This window comes from Serinus canaria, chromosome 1A (genome assembly GCF_022539315.1).
Source record: "Serinus canaria isolate serCan28SL12 chromosome 1A, serCan2020, whole genome shotgun sequence".
Taxonomy (NCBI): Eukaryota; Metazoa; Chordata; class Aves; order Passeriformes; family Fringillidae; genus Serinus; species Serinus canaria.
The window spans coordinates 14,170,662-14,192,788 of record NC_066314.1 but is presented as its reverse complement, the minus strand read 5'-3'; the positions used below and the strand labels follow the sequence as shown (position 1 = coordinate 14,192,788).

General features: G+C 38.8%; 1 protein-coding gene across 1 annotated transcript; it reads right to left on the bottom strand.

Annotated features, from left to right (window-relative positions):
* Positions 1 to 1,503: 1,503 nt before the first annotated feature.
* Positions 1,504 to 22,060, bottom strand: ERGIC2 (ERGIC and golgi 2). Its single transcript, XM_009086823.4, has 14 exons — positions 21,893 to 22,060; positions 19,614 to 19,759; positions 16,749 to 16,857; positions 15,228 to 15,274; positions 14,249 to 14,319; positions 13,664 to 13,704; positions 12,850 to 12,951; positions 11,318 to 11,413; positions 10,492 to 10,547; positions 9,416 to 9,514; positions 8,190 to 8,287; positions 4,700 to 4,862; positions 3,764 to 3,843; positions 1,504 to 2,976 (listed from the first exon to the last, which is right to left on the bottom strand). Exons 2-14 carry the CDS (start codon positions 19,717 to 19,719, stop codon positions 2,911 to 2,913), a joined length of 1,134 nt encoding a protein of 377 aa, XP_009085071.1. The 5' UTR covers positions 19,720 to 19,759; positions 21,893 to 22,060; the 3' UTR covers positions 1,504 to 2,910.
* Between the last annotated feature and the right edge of the window lie 67 nt (positions 22,061 to 22,127).

Genomic DNA, 22,127 nt, shown 5'->3' with positions numbered 1-22,127 from the left:
CAGGGATGGCTACAGTCTTGCCTTTTCCTTTCTCTAATCAGAAACCTTTTGCCAAGATACTTCCACACCAAGGAAGTATTGTCATAATTCAGAGATTTAATACTAACTTCTTGTCAATGCTGTGTGGTGCTGGCTTGCAGGTGACATGGCCAAAGATGGTCTGTTCTGTTAAAAACCCAGATTGGTGCTTCCCCTTGAGCCATAAAACTGTCACTGGAGCAAAATCTGCTCCCATCCCGTGCCCACCCCTTGGGTCTGGCACGGGCTTCCCACAGCACTGGGGTGCACTGGAGGGCCCCAGGGGACACCCCACAGGCACAGCACTCCAGGTCTGAGAGGCAGGCATGGTGACAGGGTTCTGCTAACAGCCTCTCCCTGGGGGAGCAGGGCAGCAGCAGAACACAACCCAAACCACACTGGCTGGGTGTGAGGAAGAGTTGTTGGCCAGACACTGGTGTGCAAATGGTGTGCTGTGAACACACCTGATTAAAGGTTAAAACTGTCTTCCCCTGGGCTCTCTCTCCTCACCATCGTGTAAGGGCAAAGGATAAAAATACATAATTTTGACCATCTTTCCTAACCCCAAAAAAGGTATGTTCATCTGCTATCCCCCTTTCAGAAAATACACATCACATTAACCTCTGGGCTTCTCTTTCCCTTGGGACACCCATTCCTCCCATTTTTTCATCCTACACTCACTTTTGCATAATGCAAATTAACGTTACCCAAAAGAAAGTCCCTGCAATAAACTACTATTTTCTCCAGGACTTCCCTGCACATACTGGTTAAGGTGCTGACAACACATGGTACCAGGGTCAGCAGTACTGCTCCAACTACCAAACTAGCTGGGCAGAGAAAGCAAACAGCACAGGGTCAAACTGGTCCTGCATTCACTTTGCAATGCAGCACCTCACATCTGATCATAAATTTTCTTCCATTAGCAACCAGCCCTCACACAAGTTTTTTTTAGATAAAACAACATGAATATGCCACACAAGGATTTAAGACACATCAAGCTGCTTTGCTTTTTTATGTGAGAATAGAAAACATTTAAAGTTCTGCTACAGAAAGTCAACTGAGATCAGTCTCTCCCACCAGTACAGTCTGTTCCACGCAGATAAGAAACAAGTGTTAGGAAAAGCCCAAAGCAGAACCAGTCTCAGCAGAAGTAGTGAAGAAACCTCAGAAGGAAATCCCAAAGAGAAATGTGAACCAAAGAGGTTCTCAAGCTGCTGGAGTTCGATTAATCAATGTTAAAAAAACAAAGCACAAAAGAGAAAACCTCAAACCTGGCTGTCATCCCCAAGGACCTAGCTTCCTTGAACTTTTTTCTCAATAGCGAAATTCAACAGTCTTTCCTTATTTCCCACATTTTATTAACTATTTAATTTCTTTTTAGGAAGCCCTTCACTTTGCATAGCAAATCAGCTGTGTTATTAACACCATGCTCATCAACAAAGTCCAAGTGTCCTAGAAAGTTCATTAATGAAAGTCAGCAAAATCTGACAATTCCACAGAGATTTTTATTTTTCTGTAATTAGTCCTGTTAATTAAAATATTAAATCCATGGTGAGTAAGGCCAGGATCAGCATCATCTTCTAACATATTATTAAATCAGTTTTACTGAGAAGGAATCATATTAATAATTTTTTACACTGGTGGAGTAACTGTTCAACCACAGGTGTACACCAGTATTTCAGCAGTAACATGATGTTCCATTTCCCAAAGCACCATTTGCATTAATAACATTCTTTCTCAGTACCCTATTTACAATACAATATTGCTCTCTCCATTTGATTTACAAAAACCTTAATGAACAGCAAGGATTAGTTCTGCAGATCCTGTCTCATCACCTGCCTGCAGCAATATGATTCAGATTCCCTGAAGTCACCTACTACCAGCTCACATCCCGTGCCTGGCCCAGCAGACTTTCCAACCAGCCTGAACTGGCAGCTTCTTGCCCCCTTCTCCCTTCCCCTCTCCATTTCCAGGATGTGGATGCTCCCTCCCACATGAGCAGCACAGCTACAACAAAGACTCCACCAGAGCAATTTCTTTACCAAGAAAGAGGCATACAAAAATTTCCTGACTTTTTTACTAGGGAGTCTTGGCTTCTATCAAGACCACATTCAAATGCCTTACTTGAAGGGCTTCTTATTCCAAGTCCAAAAGCTGTCCAGGCTGGAGCACATTCTTGGAGTCCTTGGGCGCTTCTGCACCAATGCCAGAAGTGACACTCTCACTGCTGGCACAGTGGCTGCGTGGAAACAGAGCAATTCCTCTGCTCCACGTTTCTCCCACTAAGGAATGGTGGGGCTGCACAAAGGCAGTGGTTGTGACCAACATCCCAGCTTGGGCTCCACCTTACTTACTATCTTATTCCCATCTTCTTCAGGATTTTCTAGGATAACTCCCTAGCTGTATGAAAGACATCTGAGCCCTCAGCCCCAGCATTATAAAAAACCAAGAAAAGCCAATCCCCCATTTGCACACTTAAGAGAAACTCCAGCTCTGTTACTGTCCCTCTGTGGCTGCTACCAGCCCTTCCACACATCCCACTTGTACTCTTTTCTCCTTGAGGCCTGCAGCCTTCCCAGGCATCACTAAGATGCTTCAGTGGTCACAGGCAGCCTCCACAAAGATGTTCAGCTTGACCATGAATACTGTATTGGCAGCAACACTCCTTCATTCTCCAGAAGATCATCCACCTCACAGGTCTTACAATTTCCTATGTCTCCATGTGCACTCAAAGACAAAAATTACACAAATTGTTTTGTTGGAGATTTTTTTTTTTTGTAAAGGCTCCAATTTTTGCTGCCCATCAGCACTGTCTCAGGATATTGCACAATGTTTTCTTTATTATAAAAAAAGTCTGTATCAGGCAGGAAGAAAAAAAATTTTCTCAGGAGGCTAATGTGTATTATTGTCTGTAATCAGAGGTAAGTGGTTGCTTGTGTGGCCATCAGGAAGGGGAACCTGGTGAAAGAAAAACAAGGTGTTATTAATGACTTGACCAGAAAGAGAATCTCCACCCTCCCTCCTCAAAAGCACACATTTCTTTATCCTTGCACATTTCCTGGATGCCTTTTACTCAGCCTCTCACAGAAATATTATACAAATTTGGTTGCCTTCTTTCCTCTCTCCCCTCTCACATAACCTTGCCAGCTAGCAAATTTCAACCAAATTTGAGAGAAAGGCAGAGGTCTCAAAGGTATCTACAGGCTTAAATGGGAAAAATAAAAGTAATGTAAAATCAAGTAGTTGCTAGAGAAGCAATTCTCTTATTGCCTAAAGAAGGGAAAGGTGAAGGCTCAGCTCTTTCACGCTGCTTGGCAGTAGCCTGCAGAGCAATAAGGAGCACCAGTGAACCCCACCAGCACACAGTGCCTCTTCTCCAGTGTGCAGACCAAGCAAAAGGAGATGTGTAACCAAAACCAGGACAGGGAGACCTACCAGACCTGGGAAACATGTAATTTTTGGAGCAATATGAAAATAAAAAGAATATAGTAAGGACAGTGAAGGGAACGTAAGACATCTAACAGACTCAGCGGCATTAATTCAGTTTGTTAGAGAACTCTACTTCCTTACGTTTGAAGTTTTCCAGCTATTTTTAAAAGCTGTTGAATCTCTGCTAATATGAATGTCAAGGGGAGGGTCTATTGCAAATATCTTAAATTCTACTGGGACCAAGTCCCAAAGCTGTCCTTATCATCCATCCTCAGCTGTATAACTTAGAGAAATACTTAGAGGAAGTTCTCCTTACCGATGTGGATCTGTAAGAGCCCAGTCTGAAACGGCAAAAAATAATTTCTGCTACAAATCTTCCAAAGCCATGTAAAATTCCTGCAACATCAAACAAGATTTAAACAAACAAGTAAAAATGTATTATTTATGGAAGCATTGCAAGAAAGCTATGTACCATACTTAGATAGGACACAGTGCAGTAAACCCATACATAAACCACTGAGAAATTAACATGAAGAATGGATATATCAAGGACAGGGCAGGGCAAAATTCTAACATTCAGAAATGCATCAAGAAAGCAAAGCTACCAAATAAATGTAATTCCCTCTGCCAGCTTTCATGGGTGAAAATACATTGTGTGGGACAGAAATATCTACTTTGAAAAGCAGCTCTTAGTTTGAAGCCTCTTTACTGAGCTGTCTTCCAATGAGAGACAAGGAAAGAAATAACTCATAATCCAGACTCCCTATTATGTCTTGACCAGTAAGTGAATTGTGCCTTTTCAACTTGTTTACTTTCTTTGATGAAGTAAATCCAGCAGTATAATGACAAGGAAAATCTTCCCAATTACTTCAGATGGAAATTTTATTTCAACTTTTGTCACTGATTTAATTACTGGATCCCAACAATAGGAAATACACAGAATATCAGTACATGTGTGTGCGTACACACATATACATAGATATCTATATATCTATAGACAGATAGAGCCTTCCTGTTCCAGAAGTAAATTAACTTTGCTATAGTTACCCAAAGGGAAACAACAGGCCCTCACAACACCAGAAATGCCATACTGGGACACCAAAAATGAGTAACATTCATGGCACATTTCAATGCACACAAACAAGCACTTTGTCTTAAACCTATTAATAGGACTCCCTGTAACTCATCCATAGCAATCACCACAATAAAAAAAAAAGCAATCGAACATAAGAAGGAAGGCACTGATAATCACCTGTAGTTGAAAAAATTCCCCCAATAATGCCACAGAGCCTCACTAAGAACTGCCAAAAAGGCATGTGTTCTTCTGTCACCGTCACCATAAGTGAACTGATGTCGTATTTCATGAATATTCCTGACACTCCATGGCTGCCAGCTGCATGGTTAATTACTCTTTCCTGAAAGAAAAGACAGGAACACTTGTTAGTCACACTTGTTATTAGTCACAAGAAAATCAGTGTTACAAGATGGGATGACAGTGAGTTATTTAATCAAGAGATAGGAATGAACAGAAGACTGGGGAGTATCAAGGCCACTTTGATCAGTACCTTCTAAAAGTCAAACATCATGAACTAAAAATTTACTTTCTTGGTCACTGGTCTGCTGTGCTGCATATCAATATTCACTATTGTGCTTTGGTACTATTCTCTCAATACTTGCTCACGTGGTCCTTTAAACAGGATTTTTATAACTGGATTGGTGTTGGTACCTTTGAGGAAAATGCCACAGTCTTGGCCTAGCCTGCGAACTCAGGGGAGTGCACTGGTGTAATACTTGCCACAGCTCTTCCTACTTTATCAGCCACTATGAATCACTTAATTCAGTGTGAGACCTTAATGACATTTACTTTGTTCAACAGCCTTAGCAATGACAGAATCCCCAGAGGATTTATATAAATCATAGAATACCAGGTTGGAAGGCACCTTGAGGAACACTTGGTCCAACCTTTCTTGGCAAAAGCCTCTTTTCAAACTTTTCGTCAGTTACATCATATCACACAGCAAGAAATACACATCAATAAATAAATAAACACCCCAAACTCATTATGACTACCCAGCACCTCAGTCCTAATCTGAGAAATTTCTAGTTTCTTTTCACTAGCCAAATTCTCAAACCAAAAGATAACAAGATACCAAGTGTGGCTGCTATAAATACCTACTTTTTTAAAAAGGTTTCAGGACAGAACACACCTCAACAGAAGCTTCTTTCAAAAGTCTGCTGTCATTTTATTGTTAGTGAAAGGTGCTGATAAATGCTGCCAGGTAAGTCTGGCTGAAAATACATAAGGACAGCAGAAAAGAACATAACAGACTGAAGACAAACTCAGCCATGCCTAAGCAAGTAAAAACCAAAAAGATAAACAGGACTAAACAGAAAAGCAATATATCACAGCTCCACTTAATATCCACTTCTGTATATTTAACAGTTTGTGCTCAAAAAACACACAGAATATGGTACAAAATAAAAAGCAGAACACCACTTTGGAAATTGCAGATTAGGAAACTTCTTTAGTTAGCTAACATTGTCAAAAACCATATTGCTTTTTATGCTACCACACCAAAATTAAAGGATGCCAAAATAATGTATCAGTAATGATAACAGGTCCAAAAAACCTTGCAGTGGTTAAATAAAACAGACCAATAGGAAATATTTCCATATTTCAAAGCATGACAACTGTCAGCATTTGGAGATGGATGATCAGTCATACTAAAAAGGAAGAGAAGACTAAAGGTAGTTAAACAGAACCTCATCACTGGCAAAGTACAAAACAGTACTTTTGTTTGTTTTTCCTCTGTTATTTCCCTAAGCCTTACTGGTCTTTTGAGGTCAAATGGTGGAAAAAGAATACGAAGTTAAATAGAATATACAAAACTCCACCCTTAAAAGAAACAGAATTTTTTTTTCTGCAAACCATTTTGACCTGCTTCCAGCTTCTACTCCTGCAGAAGATTTAACTTCTAAAAGTCTTGCTAAAATCTGCTAAAAATTAACTAACCTTGCATCACATAGCTCAGTGAAGCATTGCTAGAATTAAATCTTTTTAACATAAATAACTACAGTATCTCAACCATCAAGATTAGTGGAGAAGATTCAGCCTACACTTCTCAAACTCTGCTTCCTGATGTGCCCAACACTGGTAATTAAACCTCAATGCATTTCAGTTTGAGCCATGGCTGTCTGACCACCTTTTTCCATGTCTGCATATGTGCCTATACTTTCAAAATAAGTGCACTAAGGTGTTCAGTGAATTGTTCTTCTTAGTAACCTTTCTCAGCTCATCTAACAGAAGTATTTGGTTCCCTAAGAGTAAACACAAACAAGCTTTGGAAGCAACAGGGTTGCCTACTGAGGTAGCAAGAGCAAACAAGTACATAATGGACACTTTATCTCCATTATTTACAAGATCTTCTCCAAAATCATGTGTGGTTGTAGCAATTTTTATAAAAATACATCCCCACTAAAAACTGAAGAGCTAACTTAGACTGGACAGTTAATTGAAAGAACCACTGTTACAAAGGAAGAGAAAAAAACTGAATACAAGATACAAAAAAGGAAAAATAAGACAAGCTGTTGACTGGCTTGCAGAAGTCTAAGGGATGCCTTAGTTGTTGCAGATTGTGCAGAGAAAACACAAAGCAGATTGCTAAACCAGCAGGAGGTGGGAGTATACTGTATGATGAAATTCCTCTTCATTCTCTCCTTAGTCCAGCTTTCATGAGTTCTGGAGCAAACCTTTCCCTTCCCTGCATGTCTGAAGCTGAACATTGAGACATCGCCTCTATCCTACTTCCCCTACCTCAGTATTTTTCAGAAGCACAACATGGAATTTTGAGGAAATAAAAAATTATTCTCCCTTGGAGAACACCACAAGGTGTAAATACAGTGAATTTCCATCCTACTAATACCCACATTTTCTTTCAGCCCAAGGGCTCTCTTCTCACCTCTCACTTTATTTGTCATTTTTAATTAAACTTTTCACAAAGATTTTTCTTCTTTGGCTTTTGAATAAAAGATGAAAACAGAGTTCAGTATCTAAAAATAAGACATCTAGCCAGCACATGGAAGGCTTTTTTCCTATTCACAGCTGTCTTTAAATTAGTACTTCATGATATACACTATGCTGCATTAACAACCCTTGTTATGGATTCAGAATTAAAAGCCTCTCAAAACCCAGAAGTGGAAGCTCTCTAGTCTTGAAAGTAATTAAATTTGGTGGTTCAACAAAGGTTAAACAAGACAGCTGAGACACTTACTGTGTAATCAGTTTTTCATACAAACTACCTGTTTCTGGTTTTTATGCCCCTTGGGTATTCAAGCAAGCTGCATGTTTGTTGGCTTCCCACACGGATAAGAAGCTAAAGGTGAATTAACCTACACACTAGGTTACACACCTTAAATATCAGAGGATTTCACCACTACTGCTATTCCAGTGAAGTGGAAATTACTGTCTATCATCAATTCTAATATCAGACTCCAGATTTATAGACACAAAACATTATTAGAAGAAGTTTGCATGTGTCAACAAGCATATATATATATATTTTTTTTTCTACCATTACTGCTGTATGATTTACAGATGAATCTAGTGTATTAGAATGTTCTACAAACAGTCTCTTCATGCTAGAGTACTTTTCAAAACCATGGTACTATGTTCACATTTGAACTTTTGTTATGAACAATCACTTTTAGATTTATCTCTGTTTTTTTTTCTTTCTTCTACTTACCCTTTCTGTCACTGAAAATTGATGAGTTTCTGCCGAAATTTTGTATGTATGAAGTTTGGTTGGCACAACTGTGATAAAATATTGGAACATCTGATTGTCTAGAAGAAAAAAAAAAATCTTAGACTGTTGAATCAGGAATAGAGTCAAAGGCCATCTGAGATATTCACAAATAAATCATAGAAATAATAAATCAGCTAAGCCATTTGCACTAGGGACATTCTTCAAGGAATGCCAGCACTGCCAAAACTGCTTCAGCACTATCTGCACAAAGTTATTTTCCATGGAAAAGGCATATAGCCCATTCATACTCAGAAATTTACATTTTTTCCATGTAATGAAAAGACTCACTAAGGTCAGGCCACTCAAAGCTTCAAATGAAACACACAAATAGTGTTTTCCAGAGCTCTAAAACAAGTTTCACACTGTCACATGTTTCATGATGTATACAAATCTCAAAGTGGTCTGAATAGATTTTGACCATTGAATTGTATCTACAGTGCAGGAAGCCTTTCTAAACTGGTTACATATTTTCTCTCCATTCTAGTGCCATCAGCATGCTCATGCATTTGCTCTTTGTGCAATTCCCTTAGGGAACAAGCACCATAGACTGAAGCAATATATTTCAACTACACTAAACCATTCTGGCTGTAAGAGCCAAGGAACTGATTGGCTTTGAGACAACAGTGGCTGTAGAAGGTTCTGGGCTTCACTCTCACAGAGAATGCCAGTGGTGGGATGAAGCAGGTCACTACTCTCCTTAATTTATACATGAGGAAACTAAGTGCTACACAAACCCATCGTGTTTCATCACAAAACACACTTTGGAAGGGACAACCAAATACAGGAATGGAATCCAAGACTCGGGTGCTATTTTTTTAACCAAATCATGCTTATTTTTTCCCCATCATGACAACAATCAGATCTATGATTCTCCACTGTAACATACTGCTGCAATATGGCCAGACATAGTGCAACTTCAACATAACAAACCTGGAAAAAACCACAAATCACCTTCAAGGAGACAGCACAGAACAGCAGTTCAGGTATAAGAAAGAAATGACATTTAAGATGCCATGTAGGTAACTGAACAGGGCATTGCTCACTACCAAATTTAGCCTGACACACTGCTTGTCAATTACAACATTTATGAGAAATGATAATACTTTAAATGTAACTATTGGAAAATTCAACAAAGCAAGATGTTTTTTTAAACGCACAACACTTACGATCTGATGCAATTTTTTCTGTTCCATCCAATGGATTAATAATTCCTGGAATAAGCTCTCCAAATGACAAGTGATCTATTCTATGGGAGAAGTTATAGGCTGAAAGACAATACAGAGAAATGAAGCATTTTTAAATGATGAGATTCTGTACTTAGAGAAAAAGATACACCCATTTCCAACACTGAAATATTCTAATTAATGCATTTACCAAAAACCACTGTACACATCACTGGATCTACCCACACTTCAAAGAAAACTCAAACCCAAAATATTTAACAGAAAAGGTAAATTTTTCTAGAAAAGAGCTTCTGAACCAAATTGTAACTATATTTGAATATGATTTGAATTTGAATGGTGAATTTGAATATGATTTGAATTTTGAATGAACATAGTTATAATTTTATAACAGAGAATTTCTAGTTGGCCAAATACTTCTATTATTCTGCAGTTCATTTTCTTGTAAGCAATTGCATTAAAAAGGTGAAAGTTAAGTAAATCAAATGTACAGAGGAAGAATAAGGCAGCTGCCTATTTGGCAGGTACTTAAGATGTATAAAATTATTAAAGTTGTGTTAACATAAACTCATGGGCAGACATTTGGAGGGTTAACCAACTGTAACTGTTTTATTCAAGCTAATTTTTCACAGTAAGTCATCTTTGCTTCACATTAAGTAAGGCAGCAAAACACATTTAATACCTAGACTCATAATCCAAAAATTAAGTTTCTAAGGAAGAAGGTTAGAAATTTTTAACCTTTTAAAAAGGTCTTCAGGGAAAGAAGTAGTTTGGACTGAAATACAGGAATTTCATATGGTATCTATGTTACACCAAAGTACATCTGAGATTCCAGTGTTATCATTACTATAGAAGCAACCTAAAGACAATCTTAATAATGTTAAATGTATGAAAGCGAATTGTTATGGAGTCAGACCATTGCAAAGAATATTCTTCACTTTGGTTTTGCAATGCAATTGCACAGCTAGAACATCTTTAAAACAGCAACCTAACATAAACTAGGAGACAGCACTCTGACTGAAATGAATCATGTTGGTATGGAGATGACAGAAGGAACTTACACTCATGGCTTACAAGGGCTGCCAAGTGTGCATGGCCTCGAGGGTGTGGTATTGCCCTGAAGAAAGCAACAAATGTTTTATGAATCCACAGAGGACTATGTAGAAAAATTGCCTTCCTCCTCTATTTCAATAAATACTTTATAAAATATGTACATATTCTCATATGTATAACATAATATATATATGCTTAAGTATAGTTAACACACATGTATTTATATATAAAGATATATAGATATCAATATAGATATAGATATGTATGTATGTTTTAAAGACTGATACCTATTGTGTATATATATAAAACCTAAATATGACATTTTTATTACTGTCAATTACAGACAGACTGAACAGTAAGGTCAGGAATCTTGGGACTCACCAAAACCCTCTTACACAAAACTAGTGTCTTGCATTTTTAGAAATATCAAGAACTCATCAAGTCACTACACTTCTGGAAGAGTCACCAAGTCCTATGATATGAAAAGCTGCAGAACTGCTCAAGTGACTAACAAAAGTTTGACCATATTTGTTCACTCTGTATTTGCTCTCTGACAAAGCATTTAAAGAGTTTCCATCCTATAAAACACTGAAATTCGTAATGACTAATTACATGCAACAATGCACTGCACGGTTTTGGCAATTTATGAAGAAAATTAACAGTGCAAGAATAGGTATTACATAGTAAAAAATACTAAGCATGAGTACAGAAAGATCAATAAAACCCAGTTATTAACTGAAGCATAAAAGCACACACACATATACATACATGCATTATACAGAATGTAGAAGTTAAGGGATTTTTTTTTATTTTCAGGAATTGGACAGAACATACTTGCCCACAGTTATGTGAAAGTTCCCTGCCACTTTATTGACATAGAGATGACCATGAATTCTGCATGCATCTGGAGACTGTAATGAATTATCTTCCCTGTTTGAATAAAAACAACATTGGAAATACTTGAGAATATCCACTGTCTTGCAGAAATAACAGCAGTACAGTTAGACCTCAAAAAAGATACAGCATTATCATCTACCTGTCCTTATTGCATTCTTCTGGAATTATAGCATAGACGGGTGAAGGGAAGGAAACTAGTAAAGGTCAGTTTGACGAAATCAATGAGCTTTCATTCATACTTGTATTCAGAGATCTGGCCTACAAGGCTGGCTTATGATATCTGAACACTCAAACAGAGAACATTAGACCATCCCAGGGATTTGTATCTTCCTACTTCCTTCTACCAAAAATGGCTCCTTGGGAAAATTTTCATGCTACAATGAACAGAACCAAACACGTTTTGGTCACATGAACAGCACTGTAGCAAGAAGAGCTTTCAACTTTATTCTTTACAAAAGCTTCCACTCCTTACTCACGTTGTCATGTCCACAACACAAAATCTATTTCCAAATCTGCTCTTTAGAGGGAGATGAAAACCAAACTTTTTTTTAAACACATCTCAAGCATAAATACCATTTAAAATACTGCAATAACAAGCAACAGAGAGGCACAGAAGGATTTAATTAATCTAAAGATATCAAGCAAATGAGAAAAAAAGATTTTTTTAGCCATCTTCAGGCTTGCCTTAGGAAGGAGGAACACATTTGATCCTCAGAAGGGAGATTACAACACAGGAATTGTGTATGGCAGCTTTGGTGTTTGCTTTGTTTTATTCAGTATTTTTTTGTTAAGTGCTGTTTCTAAGCAGAGAGAATTTCAGCTTTCATGTAGACCTTGGGGGGAAAAATAAAATCACATAGCATCTAGATTCAGCAGACCAAACATTCTGTGCACTAATCTCTTAACATTTCTGAGTAGCTAGAATTAAGTGTTAACAGCAAGCTTTCTCCACACAATCTTAAAAGTGTGATCTTAGGCACAGGAATTAATTAACAAAACACATGTGTATTCAAAGGCTGGTTCTTTTAAATGTATGAAGCATTATGACACAGGTAATAACAGCCCTACTTTTAAAAGCTGTGGACAGAAAGGTAGTTTTAAAAAAAGACTCTTGTTTAGTATTGCTGTGGCATTAGTAATTCCCATTAAGAAGGAGGCATCAAATCACATGGAATAAAAAGGTGTGTGCATATATTTACTTATGTCTATATTTGTCCATGTAGGCACACACACACAACCTGGAAACCTTCTCCAGTTTGGAAACCCCAGAGGTTTTCATAAAACAACAGCTCGCCAAAGCAAGTATCAAGTACACTATTTTAAAATTCATTAAAAAGCAGCGAGTTCTTTTCTTACAACCTTGTCTTCTGGGATGGAATCATACCCACAATAAAATATTGAGTCTAATTCACAGGGTTGGAGGAAAGGGCAATAATTTCACAATTTCACAAAATCCCAGTTTTTCTTACCGTGGTGGCAGTGCTGTAGAAGCACTTTTAAATGCACTTTTGAATATCACATCTTGAAGAGAGTGTTCTTCTTGCAGCCTACTCTGAATTAGTTGCAGCATCCTAAAGATTAGAGACAAGTGTAAAAGCAACAGTAAAACAAAATCTAGCTACACAATTCATCATTGGCTTCAATTGCAGGTTGCAAGTCAGGAACTTTGCAAAACTGACTACAGTAATAAAGCATTATATTAAACTTTGGGAATAATACTTTATACAGAATTTAAAGCTCAGGTGTTCAGAGAAGTGTTATACCAAAATACTAAAACTAGGCAGACACCTAAATAAACTTCAGTACGATTAAAAGATTATCACTATAGTGGGCACACACAACACCAAGATATTAAAGGGATAAACACTGTGTCAATTAAGTTAGAGGAAATAATTAATTTGTTTTTGCAAGAATGTGCCAATTTGTTACAATGGCTCAGCCTTGACATTTAGATAAATTTTATACATTTGATTCCGTGATTTTAACTTGTGCTATCAAGCATTCATCTGGAAACAGAAGCTGAGCGTGTTGATACATCTTGGCTTGCAGCTACATGATCCCATTGAACAGTTAAGTCCTAAGCCAATCTTCTTTTTCCATAACAGAGATCTTAAATGATAAGAAAGCAAAGTAACTTAGTATCTTTTTGCAGGTTTGCATTCTTAAATTACTAGTGGGAGCTATTAGACTCAAGACAGAGTTGTGTCATGTATTTCTGGTGTACTTCAAAGTCACTTCCAGTACAAATAATACAAACCATAAACATGCCTCTCAGTGCTTTACCTTTGCAATTCTTTTTGTTGTGGTGTGAGCTCAAATGGTACCTGAAACAAAAATAACACATCTAATAAAACACACAGAATGCATCCCTTGTATGAAACCCAGAAGAGAATTCGGGTGTGGGTATAGAGCTATAATCAATTTCACACTTGGTACCACAGAATAGTTTATAAAAGGACTTTGCAGTTTAAATAATACATTTTGTGCTCAGGTATAAAAAGTTCTGTCCCTTCCCACCCAGAATTGCAAAGAAGCAATCTTTGAAAGACAAGGGTCCAAGTGCAGATTGCATATTTCTAGGCTCATCCCACATGAAGCACTAGAGACAAGCCACCAGATCTGCTATGTTTCATCAGCATTAGAGGATCCCTAGTAACATCTGCTCACCAAGTTCAAACCCAAATATTGGTTAACACAAATGTACTCAGTAAATTCAACTGCAATTAATGCTAGAAGCTATGACCAACAGAGATCAACTAAGAGGTTGGTGGAGAAAAAAATAAAAAACACAAGCAAGCAAACCAGCCCAGTAGTGCTTTGGACCAAGAGGAGTTCAATTTTTAAATAAAAAGGTCAGAATCAACTTACTGGTTCATAGATTAACCCATCTGCAGAGGCAACCATTGTTTCTGCTAAATCCAGAACATCAGCCCCCACATCTATTTTAAACAGAGAGAAATATTAAGTCACACAGATGATCAAGGACAAGCAAAAAAATTCAAGTTGAAATGAAGTTTCACAGTGATAAACTTCAGCAAATGTTATTGTTCCTTCAACCTATTTAACCTTCAGGATCAGCTGATGGACACTGACCAAAAACTCTTAATATCTGCAGTATTTTCTCACTGATTTAACACCTACAGAGAAGTTGTATGAACCATACATACAAGCTTTCTAGGATCTGCTATGCATAAATATTCTCTCCTGCTTTACAAGCACTGAATAGAGACCAAGACTAGTCAAATCAGAGGATAAAAGTTTATTTCCAAAAAGAACAACAACAAAAAAAAAACCAACCGAGGTAGAAGTAGTATTCTCTCTTCTCTCAGTCCAGGACAAGCGAGACTGAACACAATTTAAGTTCATTACCTAAATTATATCAAAATAATACTGACTATTGCCTTTAATAAGGAAGGTGTCCCGCTTATGTTCACTAGCAGGATGAAATTATGTGATGGTTTCAGCGCTGTTAAAACAGCAGACCAGCTTAATATATCCCAAGTTCATAAATAAATAGAAATTGTTATTAATTTCTGCTGCTGATTTGTGTCTCACAATGAGCTTTTAGAATTTTTCAGCTAATGAGACACTGAACAACAGATCTTGTTCTTGCTAAAAGACAAAGCAAGGCTCTGCAAGATAAGAATGAGATGGCACAGATATTCTTCTTTACATTTCTTACATTTCTTCAATGAGCCATATGCCATCAAGATCACTACATGCCATTAAGATCAGAAGAAATGACACTGGTAAAATATTCTGAACAATATCCAACTATATTGTGAGCAAGTGTGCTCTCTGAAGAGAATTTAAAGTGTTTAAAAACTTTCATTGATGGAATACTTACATTGACACCTCATGGCAACTGTAATATCAATATTGATTCTTAATTTACTGGAAAGAAAAAAAAGGCAAAAATACATTAAGCAACACTGAATACAAGTATCAAGAAAAAAAATCTCAGACTACTTGCAAAAATACAGTAAAGTACCAAAATTTATACTAATAAATATAAAGCTGTTTAAAATTTGGGTGAAGCAACATGGATTTTTAGAGCACCTTAAAGCACTTGTGACTTAAAGAGATAACCTCCCTCACACCAAAAGCCTGAGTGTGTGGCATTCCCCAATATTCTGGGCATTTCCTACCGGTTTTCATGTTAGTTTCACAAAAGTAATTTTAACTATAAGGAATAAACTCCTTCACTATAGTCACAGGGTTCTGTTCTCAGGGAGCTTCCTCAAGGACTTAGCTGACCTCAAGCAAATCACATAAGCAAGGGATTCAACACTGATTCAACTTGGATCAGACAGGGTCAGTAGAGAGGAGAAAAGCAGTTAAAATTATACCAGTCTCCATTGGCTCAAAGTATGAAGAACCACAGGCTGAGTGATTAGCCCACAATCATACTGGGGAATCTGTAGTAGGACATACCCCAAACCCCGTAACAGTCTCTTAACCGACAGACTACCCTTCCCATGGGATGGCTTCACTTGGGATATAACCTACTTTAGCAAAGACCTAAATGTGAAATTCCAGCTGTCTGAATGGATTTACTATCATTTGAGTTTTTGATGCAGCTCCTTCAAATTCTTCCTTTTTTGTTTTTCATTACAGAAACCTTCTTTATTTCTGATGTGCAAGACATCCAATTAATATATGTATCTTTAGCCTGTTACCACAGCAACTACCTAAATGGCTCCTAAAGTTATTTCAGTTCAGTTTCAGTCAGTTCAGTTCATGGGTGCCACTGTCAAACCATGACACTGACACATAACATTTAAAGGTGTTCAGGGCACAAAATCTGCATTAACTTCACAGGGACTCCTGGGTGCCTGACCAGCTCTGGAAGGCAAACAAGTTCTGACAGGCACATGAAACCAAGAGCAAACACATCTTCAGGGGGGCTGTATCTGGAAACAAAATTAGTAGCAACCTCTAGATAATGTGTCAAAGTTCTGAGTGCCTCAGACTCATCTCCAGCAACACAAAGTACAATGGCAACATACTAACCACATGAACTGGAGAAAGCCACAAGGGGTGGGTTTACCTACCTGATGCAGAGTTACTTCTTACAGTGTTCTCTGAATTGTTACCAAGTAATTCCCAAGGGAGCTCCTCCAATAACAAACCTATACTATTTTGACTTCTTCATTGCAGAAATATAAATTTATCTTTTTTATATATTACACAGAAGAAAAAGCCCCAAAACAATCGACACATGAAAAATCAAATCCCTGCAAATCCCTGCATAATTGAAATTTGCAATTTCAATTATGAATTGCTTTCAAGTCACATGAACATTTTAAATCTATTCTTTCCTGAAATGCAGGCAACATTTTAAAAAGAATTATAGAAATAATGTTACCTAGTAAAATCCTTGTCTACTTCATATTCATATTTCATCCATGTGTCCCGGTACACCATGAACTCCATTATAGTCAGGAAAGCTATCGTTGTAAATGCTATCAGAGAAACTGGTCAGAGGAAAAACAAGTAGAAATTCAGACTGAGAGAAATATTATTCAGAAACATAAGCAGAACAAAATTCTAACAATTTCAGAAGTTGAGCATTACTAGTACAACACTGGTATCTTTGATTTAAAAACCCAAAATCTGCTCTTAGAAAGTTGCTTTCATAATTATAGTATTTGTTTTCAGACAGGAGTGGAAAAGAGTAAGTCCTACCTTTGCATCAAGAAAGTACTTTTAAAGTACAGTCAAATACTGGAATGATTAGAAAGCTGTGAAATCTCTGTATGGAAAATCTAAGAACAGGCTAGAATGTCCTCCACATATAAAGCACACACAAATCACTCTCAGGGATGGTCTAGGAAAACTCAATCCTAACTTCCAATGAAAGAAGAAGGTAGTGCATCTTGAAATTCCTTCAAGCATCCACTTGTCTACAAGTTAAGTTTTTATAACAATTTTTTTGTATCAAGTTTTAGACTCAATAAGCTAGCAGACAACAGAAATAAGATGCATTATATTATTTGTGTATAGCAGCATAGTCATGACTCCCACCCCAATATTTCAAACAAGTCTCTCTCTGGCAACAAGCAACAGAGAGAGAGTTCTTCCACCAATGAGTGAAGAACTTGAAATTATTTTTAGGATGAAAACTAATTGGTGTATTTTAGCGATACATGCGCTTCACTTATCTCCAAGGCAGCCTACTCATCGCATTTGCAAAGTTGTAAAGTGCAAGGGGAAGATTGCCCTGCTGCACAGTCAGAAACACAGTAACAGATGCACAGAAGCACCTGCTATGATCCTTTTATTAAATCATGGCTTTTATAAGCTTGAAAACAGTTCAATTATGGAGCATAGTAGCAATCTGTACAGCTTATTGGCACTGTAGGTTTTTTCATTTACGTTCTGTGGAATATCTCTCTGGAATCCATGAAGGACAAAAAACAAGCCCATTGTTGACAGGCTTCAACTCCCTACACAGTGGTCCCCAAGCCAGAGGTGGGAGAAGAGAATAAAGGCACTGTCCTTGGGGATCAGGAAAGAAGCTATCGGCTGTTACATGGATCAGCAATGTTTCCAGTTCCAGCTTTCAGCTGGCACTATGTAACAATCATGCACATGAAACCTTTCATGTCAACTGCACTAATCAGTTAATTATTCTGGCTCTCAATTGCCTTCTGGAACCAGTAGGCCAGGCTCACCCTGGCTATGCAGCAATAGACAGCTGGAGCCATATCAGCTATCCAGAGCCACACAAACACAGTAAGAGCCACAGCTGCTTTCTGGATAATTCTGAGAAATTGTATGTGTGGATCTGAACAAGAAATTCTTGCAGAATTTTCTTTCCTGAAGGGTCTCCCAGCCCCAGAGCTGGAGTCTCAGCCTGTTTGAGAGACCAGTACTCCTTCTGCAATGGGTTTGAAGGCCGTGAAAGTCTGAGAGTAGAGTCTTGGTATGTTTTAGATCCCTATCACATCAGAAAGTAAGCCTGACACTTTAATCCTGAATAAAGGAGGAATACTATACTCAGATTTCACAACAGCACAGAAGAAGACAATCCTATATTGTCATTTATATGGTAACTGGGATAAAACCAAAGAATGTTAAAGTAACTTCTGGTATTGAGAAATCCTTAAGGCATCATTCACCAAAGCAGAGGTCTCATGAAGGATGGTGCTGTACTACAAAAAAGGATTCTCTAAGCATTTGGTGTTTTTATGCAAAATACAACATAAAAACAATACACCTGTTTCCTCAGGAACCTGGACTGACATTAACAAAGAATCATTTAAATACTTCTTAGACATTACTTAATATACAATAATCATGTAATTATTAACAGTGCACTTGAGGAAACAGCAAAGTAATATAGAACCTTCTGATATTTCCTTCTACACTACAAGAGGCCTAACAACTTCAAAGGCTTATCTGTGGGTTGCAATTGCTTCCTCAACTTTTTTATTTAACTGAGTTTCAGGCATAGTCACACACAAGAGAGATTTTTGTCCTCCACTTCTAAGTGCTATCAGTTTCCTATCTGCAAATAATTCCAATAGTCCAAGAGATGAAGTCACTATTTTCAAATCAGGCTACCTCTCAGCTCAAATTAAAGACAATTTTATGATCAGATACATAAAGAAAGGTCTTTTTTACAGCTTCAGCTTTTTCAGAGAAGCTCAAGTGACTAAAAGGGAAAGTACAAGCACATGTCCTGGATTAAAGTGTTTAGTTCTTCAAAGGGCTTTCCTTACTCTTAAAATCTAGTACACCTTCAAGAGAAAAGCTTTAGAAAACTGCTCTTCATCCTGATGCTCAACTTATTTGTCTCTGGAGAATATTTTTCTACTGTTGCAAAAGCATAGTGTTGAATCCCACCATCATTTCAGGTCATGCTCACTCAGTCTCACACAGAAACCTGACACCAAGAAAAGAGCTTGGTGAGACAACAAATGAGAAAGTTTTATTATAGCCTTGGCACAGTGCACTTCCAGTTGCAACTGGTTAGAAGTTTTTATTTCTAACTTTTACATTGGGTTCAGTCTCACCAGCTTTATACAAAAATCTCCCTTCAGAGAGCTTGGATGAACAGACGGATGCATCAGCTTGCATAAGATACTATGCCTTTACTTGAAGGGATGAGCTCTGTCAGTCCACCAAAGCATTCAAGAAACCAATTTTGGCTAGTTCAAGTGAACAGAGATGCCTGTCTTCCTCATGCTGAAGTTTCTATCAGTATCAGCATCTCAACAAGGCCTACCTGTGCCTCCGCTGGCTGAAGTCTCCACATAGCTTTCAGGAACCTTTGGAAAGGCATCCAATTCTTTCATCAAATTCAAGGTCTTCTTCCGATTCAGTCGCCTCATCTTCAGCACACTCCTCCACCTCCTCCTTCATATATTCCCTCTAATGTAAGAATAAATTGTGATTAAAAGACACAAGCAAGATTGCTCAAACTGACTGGCTTTACCATAAAGCCATTCAAACCCCAGAAATTTGTTTTCAAGAAATACATGCTAGACAACTGGATGGTCACTCTTACTTCAAGAAAATTGTTAAGATTGGCCTGGACGCTGCTGCTTACAGTTCAGCCACATCCAGCACATTCACCATTTACTTATTAATTTCCCTCTCAATTAAGTTCTTATTGGTAGAATATATCACATAGATATATATCACATTTTAAGTTTAAAAAAAAAAAAACAAAATCAAACTCAGTCCTGAAGTAAATTTGCTAAACAGACCTGACAGTGCACAGAAGTCAGTGACTTAGGAGGAAATATCTAACAGGCTGCATAAACTTCAGAGGATGTCACACAGCTCTGGGCTCCTACATTTGGCCAATGCAGGCACAAATTATATCTTAACAGAAAAAAAGAAGGTGCATTTCACATTTTTACAGGTGTAGAATATTATTATCATAAAATGACCTTTTATTGTTTCCTCTATAAAAATACTTCCCAAAGCAAGTCATGGATCAAATCCTAACTCCATTCTTCAGAATAATGTCTGTACATGATATGATCTCTGCTTGGAGTCATGTTAAGCAGCAAGATGCTGAGAAAAGCAGCTTGCCCTGGAAATACTGTCTAAAACCATTTCCAAATCATGCAAATATGCTCACAGCCTGGTCCTGCCAATACACTGCAAGTTTAAACAAGTTGACACTGCTGTTTTTTTTCTCAGAAACTGCTGAACTTCACCCTGAATTTCTGAAGCTATCAAAACCATCATGCATTTACTGAGAATATGTCTTCTTATTGTTCCTTATTTAAACACTATAAGGTGGGCAAGCTAACCTACACTGCCAACACATGAGACAGCTCTCATCATCATCTTGTAGAAAAATCTGTGAACCCATCTACCCTGTTTCAAGAGAACATCAAGTCTCTGGCATGTCTTAGTGAAATTACCCAAGATCTATTCCCTGCTCCGCCCCTTCTGGTGCTGAGCAGGCTTTGTACCGTGTAATAACAAAGCAGTAGGCTCTACTGCAAATGAAAGTTCACAGAAGAAAAATCATCTATGCCTGCAACTTTCTCATTACACAAATTGACTTCAGACACAGACTCTGCACTTAGTCAGGCTACAGAGATCAACAAAATGGTACCATGTGTGTTGCACAGGATTCAAAGAAACACCAACTGGAGTGGGCAGAGAAGATAAGTGCTGGAACAGGTTTTTAGTTATATAGCATTTAAAAATAATCAGGAAGCACAGATAAGGGAAAGCAGCTGCTTGGACACAACTGAAGTCATAACACGAGTTAGCACAGAGGAAACACCAGTGGGGCTTGCCTGTTATCCTACACATATAGCAAGGAAGCCAAAGGGTGCTCCCTTTCATCTTCTGCATATCTTCCCTGCTATCGCATGTGTATGAGCACACCGTAAAGAGGCACAAGATAAACACAGGGAATCTGAGAGCACTTTACTAAAAAACTTTCTAAATCACCCTGCATCGGCAAGTATGTGGATTTTTGTAACCCAGCTAGAAATATGCAATCTGTTCATTGGTTTCTTTAATCCCACACAGACTCACTTTCAGCTAAAAACCGAGACGGAGACCTGATGCCTTCCCCCTGCCCATCCCCACACATGTACTACAGACACACAAAAAATATAGAGTCCATCGCTATGAAGGTAAGGTATTATGAATCCAAGAGACAATTGCGTTAAGAAACATCATCAGTATTATTATTCACGATAAATAAGGGACAAAGCACAGCACAAATGCCACTCAAGACCAGAGGCCCGCTCGAAGCCACGGCAGCTCCGTCCCAGCTGAGACGGAGACTGGCACGGGCAGTTTTCTCTTTCCCAGACAACTTGGCAGAGAAGCCGCTCCGGCTCCCACGGGCGCGGAGCGGACCCACGCCTGAACCCCCTGCCGGGGGCTCGGGCCCGGCTTCCCACGCCGAGGGAGGCCCCGGCCGCCAGCTCGGAGCCCTCACACCTGTGCGGGCCGAGGGCGCTCCCCGCCGCCGCCACGCACCGGGCAGCCGCGAACGGGACAGGCCGCGCCCCCGCCCTCCCCTACCTCTCGCTTCTGCCGCCGCTGCCCAGCGCCGCGGGAGAGGCCAGACGGGTGAGACGAGCCGCAACACGCTGCCCGGCGCCCGCCCCGCTGAGCATGGCACCGCCGGCCGGGGCGGGCTCGCTCCGCCGCCGACGCCCGGCGGGAGCCGCGGGCCGACGGGAGCGGCGGAGCGCCCCGCCCGCCCCTGCGCGCATGCTCGCAGCCCCCGGGCATGCGCCGGCCGCCGCGGCCCGCG

Bases quoted from the DNA above. Each gene is read 5' to 3' on its own strand.
- ERGIC2 (XM_009086823.4), bottom strand. From the start codon at position 19,719: ATGAGGCGACTGAATCGGAAGAAGACCTTGAATTTGATGAAAGAATTG. The intron at 4,863-8,189 runs GTAAGTAGAAGA...CTTTTCTTTCAG, and splicing joins AATTTTCAGTGACAGAAAGG to GAAAGAGTAATTAACCATGC. The intron at 3,844-4,699 runs GTGATTATCAGT...TTGATGTTGCAG, and splicing joins GGGAATTTTTTCAACTACAG to GAATTTTACATGGCTTTGGA.